The sequence below is a fragment of the Chanos chanos genome, chromosome 4 (genome assembly GCF_902362185.1).
Source record: "Chanos chanos chromosome 4, fChaCha1.1, whole genome shotgun sequence".
Lineage (NCBI taxonomy): Eukaryota > Metazoa > Chordata > Actinopteri > Gonorynchiformes > Chanidae > Chanos > Chanos chanos.
The window spans coordinates 33611672-33624802 of record NC_044498.1 but is presented as its reverse complement, the minus strand read 5'-3'; the positions used below and the strand labels follow the sequence as shown (position 1 = coordinate 33624802).

The 13131-nt window shown below is 37.6% G+C and overlaps 1 protein-coding gene across 1 annotated transcript in view; it reads left to right on the top strand.

The window, feature by feature from the left end:
- eys (eyes shut homolog) overlaps nt 1-13131 on the top strand; it is a 151984-nt gene that overhangs the window by 100384 nt on the left and 38469 nt on the right. Inside the window, exons 36-38 of the mRNA XM_030772255.1 lie at nt 1403-1553; nt 2379-2491; nt 5399-5649. Of these exons, the coding sequence (XP_030628115.1) occupies nt 1403-1553; nt 2379-2491; nt 5399-5649 (515 nt within the window). The remainder of the gene's footprint in view (nt 1-1402; nt 1554-2378; nt 2492-5398; nt 5650-13131) is intronic.

Genomic DNA, 13131 nt, shown 5'->3' with positions numbered 1-13131 from the left:
GAACCACTCAGTCATTTTATGTTGTTATATGGTCATTGCACATCATGATATGAGATAGCCAGTGCTCTCACTTATTGTAGGTATTGGTTGTGGTAACTGATACATGAGCAGTTGAAAAAACTGTGAAGATACGGTAAATACGGTAGATTTCATGTCAAGTGCACACATAAGAAGTCTGTGTCTGTGTCTGTGCTGTGTTTTCATATGCATGAAAAGCTGCTTGACATCACTGTAGATGTGCTGCAATATTCATGCAGTCTGTTAAAGGAGTGACAGCTCTCAAAGTGTACATTATTTGTACTTGAAAATGAAAGCTGCACTAGATTCAAACGACCAGCCAAAGACGTGATTGCTATTTAATGCAAACTCTGAATTATGAATTGCAGACACAAAGCATGAAATTAGAATAGCTCTGAGGATATTAATTGCGGTTTTGTCAGAGAAGTGGTTGTAAACATCCATTTCAAGGGCCATGTTTTACCTCAAGGATGGAAAGCAGAGGCATTGGATCTTAACAATTTGAATTTTCTGAAGAAACTAAAAGAGGGCAGGAACATTTTTTTTTTTTTTTTGTTGCTGCTGCTGACATTCGTTCACATAATTTAAGATATTATCTTAACGTGTCCTCAGGATGTTATTGTATAACTGTAACTCTGTGACTACCACGTGACTTCTCAAACCAACAGAGCACGTTTCTACTGTGTTATGACAAGTGCCATAGAGCAAATGAGGACACAATAGTTTGGGGTATTTTCCAGTCAAATATTAGGTAATCATTTAAGAAAAATATGAACACTTCCTTGCCATTCCCATACCATTTTCTCGATGACTTATTAATACAGAATGCATGATTCAAGAAAATGGAGGAATGTAAATCAGACACCAAGTCAACAGGAAGGGTTTCAAAGTCATTGTCTTGAGCTGAAAACTAAGCAATAATATGACAGAGAGAAAATGAATAATGAATTCATTTTGTATCCTAGTTTCTCTAAATGCACTATCTCCTGTATCCATGGAAACACAGCATTCATTAGGAGTCATTCAGCACAACCTGTTTTTGTTTTTTTTTTGTTAGAATATTAAAAAGGAAAAATAAAGATAAAATAGGCATTAGTAGAGCTCAGCTTTTAAAGTAATTGTGTCCTCCTAAGGCAAGGAAAATGCAACTTACTGAAATGAGTTTAAAGCTTAAAGTCCATCAGTAGTATTTATGTTAAAGAGAATCCTTAATTTAGCATATTTACGGCCATTATGCAAATACATAAGCATAAGACTCAAATGTTGCAGACATGATTATAGGGTCCCAACAACGCAGGAATATGTTGTATACTTATATCCATGTAGTAAAAATCATAGTCTTGTATCACATTGGCTCTGAGGCTATACTTCTTACTTCCCACAGACAGCGCCTTGCTCCATGTGAGGCAGAAGTTGCTGTGTCTGGCTACAAAAGAGCCAGAAGCATCCCAAGCAATTACTGGTCAGGTCTCACCATTCAAAGAACAAGCCACTTTTTCATAGGAGGAATACCGTCCCGCTACCCAACCTATCGAGTAAGTTTTAATTAGAAGTCCCTTTCAAATGAAAACACTTTTTCTGATGATATATCTGTTTATATTGATCATAAATAAGAAATCATCTTTCTCCATCATACATCACAGCCCTGAGAGCACTTTTTATTTAATTTGATAGAACTGATGGCAAGCCATTAATAAATAATTATGATGTTTCTTTTAATGAGCCAGAAGAGTTCACAGTTTTGGTTGCATCAGATGTTTCAGTGTTGCTCTCAATGGTGTGGGGTGTAAAACCAAATTGCCAAACAAATGTGATCTGTCTTTGCAGAGAACTTTTAAAAGGTCAGTGACAGACTTCTTTGAGGAATAAGTGAAAGTGGTTTCATGAAAAGACCTGATGTCTGCTTATTCTATTTTTAGTAAGAAGAGGTTATGTTTGCCCACTGGACACGCACACTGTAGTTAGAGTGCAGCGACAAGCTGCAATTCGGCGTCATGCAGATTTGCGTATGACGGATAATTAAAGATGACATATTTCATGCTTGTGTTTTCTCAAAGGAGAAAAAATACACCTTCTGTTGTGAGATCAGGTTTTTTTAAAGTAAAGTTAGTGGAAAGGAACACGAAGACAATGCTATCATTGTTTTCAGTACACGAAGTACGAGAAATGAAAAGTGAAGGTAAGGACAAGGAATCAGTGCTTAGAACATGAATTCCATAACAAGAATACGGGTACCTGCCCTTGTTGTTAGATGTACCATGTTCAGTAGTCTGAGGGGTTTTGTGTTATTTAACTTATTTTGTGTTATATTCCTGTTTGTTTCAAAGAAACCGTCTGATGCTTTCTCATTCCTCCCTAAGGGAGCTGAACCTTTCTACAACTTCACTGGCTGCATTGAAATAATTGAAATTAATAAGCTCAGAGGATTTCACACATCTAGCGCCATTACTGGGAGCAACGTTGACAACTGCAGGTAACTGAATTCTATTTTCCAGAGAGGGATTTCTTTAATAACATTTCCCTCTATGGTATCTCTTTTCTCTTTGTGTTTTGTCCTTGGAGGGATTAGTTTCTCATACTTGGCTCACGGATGGGAGCTGTTCTCAGACCGTACGTATCAGCTGCCACTCAGATACAATGGGGGCACAAAGTCTAATCTCATCAGATCTGAAGGAGCTGTGTCACTTCTCCTGACAGATGTCAAAACAGTGCCGTATGTAAATTGCCTGGCCAGGGAAAGATTGCAGGGACATAGAGAATATTTAGCTACTAGCTCTCACACAATTTATTTTTACGATTGTGAAATTAGTGCTGTGGACAGCATATTGCTTTTAGCATCAAATACTTAAAGGTACTCTAAGGCATCTGTTGGAACACACAGGAGTCGTATCAGATCTGATTCCATAAGCAAAAGACAAAAATGATCTGTCCTACTTTTCATTGTCATCGAATTTAGAAGTGTTCTATCAGTCATATTGAGTTCAATGTTGAGTCACTAATTTGATCGTCTATATGAAGAACAGATGAATTTTACTCATCATCAGGGTGCAGTAAGCTGTAGAGTAGGTGAATTCGCTGCTGAAATCTTTAGATGAAAATATGGAAAAATACTAAAGCTTGCAGGAAAAGTTTTAATAAAGAGGGAAGGCTTCAAAAAATTTACAAAGTCTAATGATTTGATGAATATTGATGATGTGTTTGCTAATATTACACACACACACACACACACACACACAATATTTTAGTGCAAAAACACATGAAAGTTGAAGAAATCTATTAATAGGTCTCTCTACACAGACTCTTTTTAACCTCATGCTGTATTGTTATATTAATCAAACTACATGCAGTTTTGCCAAAACAGAAGCCTGAAGATTCACACAAACCTTTTAATACGTTTTTTATAGGAAGTTCAATTAAATACCAAGCATCCACGATAAATCACATTTCACTACCACATTTTCATTCTTTCTTTTTTATTATCATTTTGTTGTTGTTGTTTGTATAGCTAGCCAACAGTTAGCCAGCAGACATAGGCCTATTGCAAACGTTGTAACTGCATAGTCAGCTAATTAATTACTTCAATCAAGGCCCCAAAGTTAAGCACACATACAGTCAACACTGTTATCAACAAGATGTCTGTGGAGAACAGCTCAACTAAGAAACAGATGGTGCTCTTTTTAGGGATCTAAAAACTTCATCAAAGTGGTGGCTGGAAATATTTAGTGAAAACATTGTTTAAGATATTCATTTAGTTAATCATGATATTTTTGGACAGGAATAAAAGAAGTGAGAAGTGAGGATGTGGTGTCTGTTATCTAGTACCTGTGTAGTTTTGATGACAGTTGCAGTTATAGTGTGAATATAATTGATTAAAGAGGGAAGAATATAATACAATTTTACCAGTTAGATCATTATTGAATGCCTTTTAAGCAACATTGTGAATAAGTTATCATAAATTCTCAAATAGTGGCCAGGGCCTTTATTTACCTCAACTGAAGAAAGAACCAGGCCTTTATTTGAGACAGAGTATTCTTAGAGACAGACCATAATTTATGATCTGTCCTTTTTTAGTAATGTATTTTTTAATGTTGTAGTAATGTTCTAATTTAAGAATTTATGGGTCTACGTACCACTCAAATATAGCCTATACTGTATTGTGTTTAAAGAATAAAAATATTGAGTCCACTACAGACAGTTTGTGTCAGATTATAATGATATGGTGCTGATAATAACAGCAGGCAAATAAAAAAACAACATATGGTAATATCTATGAGATATCCTCTGTTTCCAGCTCACCGGCCAACATGTCCTTACCATACCTACGCCATCTAAAATCAGATATTTTTTGCATTCTGTGACTTGTTCCAAGTACTATTAAAACTTACTGCTATATGAAATAACTAATAGAAATAATGAAATAATGCATAAGAAATAGGAAGGAGATAGTTTTGGCAGGCATGTCCCTGAATACTAATAATGGGCCATTAACACACATAGTCCTGCAGCAACCACAATCCATGTGCATTAGAACACTATGATATGGTATTTCTGTTAAAAAGTGAAACTGAGTGGTGAGCATAACTACCGTATGTTGTCATACTGATTTAAATAATGCTGTGGAAATATGATGAATTTACCACCTGAGCCTTTCTGTAATATATATATATATATATATATATATATATATTTTTTTTTTTTTTTTTTACCCAGCCTGCCTTTATTTGCCCAAACAGGCGGCACCCCTGGCTATAATTTGAAACTCAGACTTTATTTGAGATGCAGTTTTTATTTGAAAATTTACGGTAATACTGTTTAAGTTCATGGACACAATGACAAGTTTGACCAAAGGTACCGATGCAACATGGTTTGTTGTTGTTGTTGTTGTTGTTGTTGTTGTTTTCCTATTTGATGCTATTTAAATATAGCAGGTCCAAGCATGCCAAAAAGAATATTTTCTTATGTAACTCAGATGTCTTAAGATGCTTTCAAGCACATTTTTATCGATGCTTTAAAATGAGAACAATGCATGGTGATGTTAAAATAAATGACAGTAGAGTCAATTTTACGAACGGGCAAAGCTGCATGTGAAACTAATTACTGGAATGAAATGGGGCTCCTATAACTACACTTGGCTCCAATAACTGAACACTTTAATGAATGCTGGATTTAACCATTGAGCAATTTAATGACTGTAAAATTTGAATAAATGTACAAAGATCTCGTAAACACAGCAAGTTTGTCAACACTAAATTAACTGTGAGAGTGTTTATATTTGCCCTTTGTGACAGTATGACCACTTTCAGAGTTAAGTGAACATTGGTTAAATATACAGTATATGACATGATCTGGTATGACTTAGCTCTTTGGCTCACTCATGAAGGTCCTTATGGCACAGAGACCCCCCAGCAAGCTCCGAAACACATCCTACGCATCTCAGTACAGCAGTGGATACCACCAGTGGGGCCACCACGTCAGTAATATCCACACCGCTTCCCCCTCCTCTTTCACCAGTCTGCAATGAGGGGCTGTGTCACAACGGGGGAACGTGTCATCCCGTGCTCCTGCCGAGTAGCATCCCATCCTTCCACTGTGATTGTCCACTCCACTTCACAGGACGCTTCTGCGAAAAAGGTATGTATCCCCTTTACCATGTATTCCTCCAGGCTATCGCATACTCTCTCTCTCTCTCTCTCTCTCACTCTTTTTTTTCTTAGCAGTATCTTGGCGAAACTCGAAAGGGCTTAAAGTAATGAGGGCTCACTTTGACGTTAGGTTTCCAAATGAGAAAATCCACTATGACATCGTAACATGAGTTCCCTCGACCTCCAGAGGCCTGTCATCACAAGCTCACAAAAGCAGCAGATGTTTCTACGTTAATGTATGCAGATCCATGGTGAGAAGTAGGGCCGTACTGAGTAGTTCTGAGGAGAATAAAAACCATGCTGCCTTTAGAATTGTGAGTGCTTTCAATTATTCATCAGGCGATAAATGGAAGATCCATATTAGCAACTAGTGATGCTCTAAGTCAGTCTCTCTATCTGTTCATTTGTCAAGCTCACCTACACATTGGAGAATGACCTTGCCTTTTTGCATTTTCAACATTCATTTTGCTTTCTTCTACTGTGAACATTAATTAAACTTACATAAACTGCTGCACTGAACTGAACGTCGTGAGGAAGTTCCATTTCACATCCAGATCCAAAGAAACTGGCCTTCAAATAATGTCTAAACCGGCTTACCGGTTGGATGACAGCAGGCGCATGGTGCATAATGCCCTGGCCAGGGACAAAATGTGTCAGACTTACGTCAGCCTATGTGTGGCATAAAAATGTCAGGGCAAGCTGCATCAAGCTGCATCTCTTTACAGACTGACAGCATAACCCTTGATTCCTAAACAATCATATCGGTTAATTTGTACAGGCCACACAATGAATGGAAGTCCATGAATCACATGTAATAGGACAAAGGGCTTTTTCTCTGTCACAAACTACATCCAAATAATCCAATTTTGAAAAAAAGATGAATGCCTTCAAACTACACAATGTCATCTTCTTATTGATTCTTTATATGAATTCCAAATGACGAACTTTCTTTGTTGCAAAGTCACGGATTATGTCCTTACAGTCCAGTTTAACAGTACAAAGGATATCTGAAAAGCAAAAAAAAAAAAAAAAAGAAAAGAAAAAAAGGCTGGGAAACTCTTAACATGAAAACGTAGCATACTAAACCATTTTTCCAAAATAGGTAAAATTAATTGTTGAGCTATCACAGTGTGATGGTAAATTAGAAAACAGAAATTGATGCTTGTTCCACATGTAACACATATGATTTGTATATTTTGACCAAGATTTCATTTTAATCAAATATTCCTGTCCCAGGACAACGTACCAATGGCGACAGAGGAGGTGTACAACTGTGTTTTTCTGTGGTAGTCATTGCTGTCGCTAAGTTCTGATATTACCGTTATAAACCATCAAGTCTTTTAGACCTTTTATCGTCAGCTTCCCAGAATTCATCCAGATGCTCTCCTCCATAATGCTAATTGCCTTTTCATTGTATTTCCACCTTCTGCTGACTCATCACATTCTCACTCATGTCAATAAGCCAATACACTGCTACAAAGCTAATTTGCTGAGCCACAAGTTCATTCATCTCTATTGATGTAGCATTCTGATCTTCTCGCTGTTCTAGAGCATTCCGTTCCCAACCTCGATTAATTAAAAATCACTAATCCCATAACTCATTCTGTTTTTTACACCATAGCGAAGAAATGAAAATAATTTATTCATATCTGTGTTTTTGCAAGCTGTAGTGAATTTGCCATTTCCAGGAGGAGCAAAAAAACCAAAACAAAAAGAAACGTTTTGGTTTCCCTTTTTTTAGTCTGAAAGACGATGGTTAAGAATAAACCAATTAACATAAGCCTGATCTACACAGTGAAGGAAGATCGAGTACTTAGCCCTTCCCTTGTGTTGCACAAATCTCATACGAAACCCATGCTTGAACCAGAGGGTGTCCCCATGTGATCTTTTTGATTATATGCCTAAAGATATTTTTCAGGGGTCAAAAGAGACATGTACAAGTTAAAAGAGAAGTTATTAAAGTAATCACAGTAATTTTTCCTCAAGCTATTTTGTCTGGCCTGATCAATGGCAGGCAGCAGGTGTCAAGCTGATTCAATTTTTGGCTTTTCAGAGGTGTTACTTATCTAAAATAATACAGAATGTAGTGTGACAGTTGCTCTTATATCTCATGTATTGATCAGTTCCTCTGAAGTTTAATTAGTGAGGACACGGAGGTTAAAATAGACAAACTAAGATGTGAGTGTTTGTGTGTGTGTGTGTGTGTGTTTTCTTAGTTGTATGTACTCTTGGATGTATTTCATAGGCAAATATTCATTGCAGATTCTTATCACAAAGGACAATGCCTCCAGACAAGGTTTAAAACAAACAGCTGACACAATCCCCATAGTCCTTGTTTATGTTTTTGTTTTTTAATACATATCTTGTTTATTCATGCAATTTTGAAGAGGCTACCTGTCTTCCCTAAAAAGCTTGGGGTAGTGCTAATTGTGGTTCTGCTACAGTCAGGCTGTCTGTGTTAGAATTAAATTCCCAATTAAAGTGATAACTGGCCCAATCTGTCATGAGATGTCCAAATAGCACAGGGTAAGTGTAGAACGCAAACCCCAACAGCCAGCCGAGCTGAAGAGGCTCACCTAAAAGAGGACTGCTCAATGAGAGTGGAGCTTCTCTTTCCATACTGCTGACTGTCCTGTGAGGAGCATTCTTGCCACTCTCATTTAGTTTCTCCCCATAATTGTCCTACTTGATGATGTCCAGCCAGCACAAGCAAATATGTCAGGGCAGGGAAGCAACCCCTTGCACTTTTTATGACTCCAGGAGGTTGTGTGTGTGTGTGTGTGTGTGTGTGTGTATGTGTGTGTGTGTGTGTGTGTGTGTGTGTGTGCGTGCGTGAGTTTGTGTGTGCATGTGTGTGGGTGGTAGGTAGGACAATCACACAGACTTGGCCCTCTGTTAGAAGTCAAGTGAAAAGGTTCTGCTCACTGAGATTATCAATATTTACTGACCTGTGCTTTGCAGGGCATGATTTCGTCATCCTCACCAGCCCCTGTGTTATTTTCACATTTCATTTACAGCATGAAAGGTGACAGGGAACAGAACTCTGCAACCATATGAGCTTTGAATAATGTTAGCAACATCAGCAAACTGAAAGAGAGCAGCCAGACTGCAGCTGTAAGAACTACAGCTCCTCACAACCTCCCCTACTCTTCCCATTATAAAACAGCTCTCAGGAGTGGAGCTGGTGCCCAGACTGGCTAAGACTACCGTGTCTAGCATTATAAAAGGTATTTTATCATATAATAATCAATATTTCAGTGTACTGGTCATTTCCATTTCTCAAAGGTTTCCAGCTAAACGAACATGTTGAGTAAAAATGATTGATGTGTTTCACAGTAAGCCAGTGGAGTGGGTTTTATTTTATCCCATTTATTAGAAAAGCATAGCTTTCCTTCACACTATACTGCATCATTTTAATTTCTCCTCTCAGTAATTTCTCGGTTTCAGGGGGATTAATATATTTTATACTTTGCTACTCGAATATAACAGAGAGTTTGGCTACTTTCAATGAAGGAAAGAGTTCATATTCCCATACAAACACAGTGATTGAGAACAAAATTTATGATTCCTCCTCACTGACTTTGCTATATATTTATATTTGTTTGTGTGTGTGTGTCTGTGTGTGTGTGTGTGCACGCGCATGTGTTTATTTTGTTTCCTTGGTACTACATAAAACATTTGTTTCATTGTAAAAATGTCATTTCGGCAACAAGATATATATATGTGTGTGTGTGTGTGTGTGTGTGTGTATTTTTCTTTTTTTCTTTTCTATTTTTTTTTATCCTGCACATATCTGTATCAAACTCAGGCAATGGGAGATTGGCAGAAATAGTATACATTTGAAATGTGAATGCATATTTAAAAATGTGTGGTATCAGCAGTGCATCTAATGACAACCTGTCATTAAGATGAAATGCTTTTATTTGCTTCTCCAGCATGTTTTGGGCAAATGAGTCAAATTCTACTCTCCTGTGGGAGCATATGATGCTCATGTATGCCTTTGGCCACAAGAATAATATGCCGCACTGTGTTACATGTCAGATCATTAGATCTAAGGTTATATATATGTGTGTGTGTGTGTGTGTGTGCGTGAGTGTATGTGTGTGTATTTTTTATTTTTGGTAAAACTCCCCTGTACCAGAAGCACTCTGATATCCCCCCAAAAAAAGGGGCGGGGGGGCATGAATTTCCTTTGTTGATGATATCAGTATATTTTAAACTAGCAATTTTATTTGAGTCTCTATCAGTTGGTGTTAGTTTTCATTGATGGTATAATACAGTGAATGCAGCACTGAAACAGAGATAGAGACAACATTTTTTCAACGTTTGATCTTGCAATCAAACAGAGCGCCATGTGCCAATGATACAGGCTAGACTTAGAAATCATTTGATCATTATTTAATGTTGATTAAATGTTACATAATTAGGACACTGTTATGTTTGTGATTGTGTCACGCCACCAGAGTCTCAGGATTTAATGATTGTTTTTTGACAAATAGAAAAGTTTCCAGCTGTCTGTCATTGTGAGTGATTCAATTATTTATGAAAAGTGTTAGGACAAGCTGTGCCCCCTTTCCCTAATATCTCACAGAAGAATGCCCTCTGCTCTCTCACTATCTGCTGGCACCTCTACCATTTGTTCTCTAAGTGCTAATTTGCAGATAATTAAGTAATCCACTGAAATGTTATTTGTCTCCGCGGGCACTGTGGCAAAGCAACAGGGGTGCTATATTCAGGACTAACTCATTTTGTATTCTCCCATGGGAAATATCACGTAACCAAGCAGACACTGTATTAAATAATTCCACAGAGCTTTCACATGTACCCTTGCAAGAAGACTTCTGCCAATTTCACTCCCTATCTCTCTCTCTCTCTCTCTCTCTCTCTCTCCCTCTCCCTCTTCATTGCCACGAGACAGATGTTCCTGTTTGCATTTTTCACAGATAACTTGACCTATATTAATGAGTCGGTCCCCACGGTTACATGTTGATGAAAGATATGTTTGCAATATTGACTCAGAGGGGCAATCTGATGGAGACGCGTTTGTTCCTGGGGATATATGGATGTCATATGGCTTCACTCCTGCCTCGTGCGTTTTCCTGTCTGGTTTTGTTGTAATGCTGCAGTAAAGCAGGGACACGCGCTTCCACTTGCTCTGAGACTTATTGAAAACATGGGTCACCCACGTTCTCATGCAATTATTTTCTTACATTTTCTTACACAGAATGATTTCATTCACCATAGCTCAATCACAGCTTTTAACGCTCATTTTGGTGATTGTCTCATCCATTGATCTGTCAAGACTGCATCTTTATCTATTTTACGATTCATCACTCCTTTAAAATGCTGCTAAAGACTAATCTCGGGAGTGTGCAGTATTTCCTGCTGACTTAGAGAAATGCACACTGTTGGAAAGCACTGTAGCCCTTCAGTGAGAGTGGCATCCAGTCTGGGATGAGCCAAGGGACTGATTTGCTTGTCCGGTGTCTAAGCCTGAAGCACATCAGTGGCAACAGCACTTCTGCTGGCCGGAGGAATTAGATCAAAGAGTATTTACATGCTGACAAAGTCCTGAGAAGCAAATTATCTTAACAAGTCTGTTGGCCTGACAGTGGAACTCTCTCCTACATCATCTCCAATCAAGTCAGAAGTACTCACACTCACACAGATTTCTTATAGTCATCTGTGTCTTCTGTAGTTGACTACCAGAAGCTTGATAAATAAGGTCAAATGAATCACAAGTGTTTATTTTGCTTGTGTCATGATTCTGTTTGATCATTTGCATTCATCTTATTGCATGCATTCACGACAAAATGGCTTACATAAAAGAGTGGAGAGAGATAAAAGTATTCAGTGAAGAGTCACATTCCGCCTCAGTAAAGCACATCCTTTAGAAATTAAAGAAGCATAGTAGGTCATGAGCATTACAAAAAGGCAAAGCATGTACATCTTAAATTGTAGGCTTAAGTGATCAGAGCAAAAAAAAAAAAAAAAAAGATCTGCACTTTCCTACCTGAGCAGTGGAGCAGGAAATGATTCCTACTTGTTCTGTATTGATCATGACCTCCTGGAATGGTTCATTACAAGACTCTTTACTCTTCATAAATTTACTACAGAAGGTGGAGGAGGGAGTGTATGTTCACCATTCATTGTTAAAACTTGCAGGCTAACCTCTATAGGTAAGCTAAAAGGTAGATTTTAACATCTTAAACTCAGATGACCCCCTTCAAATTTGATTTTGTCCACATAGTAATTCACTTGGTGCATGGTGCTGTACCCCCACTTGCCAGAGATTGTAAAATATCAAATTTACTGGAAATAGGAGGTAAATCTTATCGCTTTAAAATGTTTTCCTTACAGGTGTTGGCTCTCACTGCAAACTGTTATTTCCTTCCTCTTCCACTGGAGAAAATAACTCGTTTAGAGCCTACCGATATGCTCTCTCAGTCAGAGATTTTTAACCCAGGAGTCCAAAGCATAAATATAAATTTAAACAGCTGTAAAAATCAGCTAACTAAAAACAAACCAGCAAAGCTAGATAAACGAGTGGGATCAAACTGAATTATGCAATTAACTAGTATGCAATTGTCTAAGTATGTAATTTCACGTACAACATTTGATCTCATTTAAAAAATGACTTGATATACTTTTAATGGTTCAGAAACATTTTTGGCCCATCTCCCAATTGGTCCACAATAGAGGCTGAAATTCTACAGTGTTTGTCTAAGTCACGGGCAAAATGAAATGAAATCAGCTCTCTAGATCTATATATCAAATTTTGGTAAATACTCTAGCTATTTTATCATGTGTCTGTAAATCTTGACTCATACTAGAAAATCTGAGCCAGTGTCGAGTCAGAAACTTTTAATTTTAAGTATCAGTTTCATTTTCAACAGGTACAGGTATAACAAATGATTTACATTCACATTAATCATTTATTCATTTAGCAGATGCTTTTAACCAAAGTGACGTCCAAGGCAGGAAGAGTAAAATAACAATTCCAAATTGCAGTCAATATTTCACTGTGATTTGCTGTTATTATTTTAGAAACAACACCAAATTACAGTCAAATATTGCTGGTTTCTACTGAATATAAAAGCACATTCAATATCTCTTGGGGAAGAAATTACTTGTACTGATATAACCTCTCTATGTAGTACATACTGCAGGCTGCAGGCTGCATCCAAAAGGCTTACAGTTTAATGCATAATAGTCAGCTGCCACGTCTGTCAAAAGATTATGCTTCTCTCTCCAGTATTTGCCACAAGTTTACTTTTCAATATCTCATGTCCTACCCTCATGTCCGCTATGCGATTTTTGGTTGTGATTCTATAGGTTGAAGGTTATTACGACTCAGTCTTCTCGTTGAGGAAGCCAGCGAGGATAGACCAGTTATCATGTTATTTTCACCGTGATGAATTGTTGGAAGCCAAGGCATCGCCTTAGCACAAACTATAACAAGCAGGGAGGC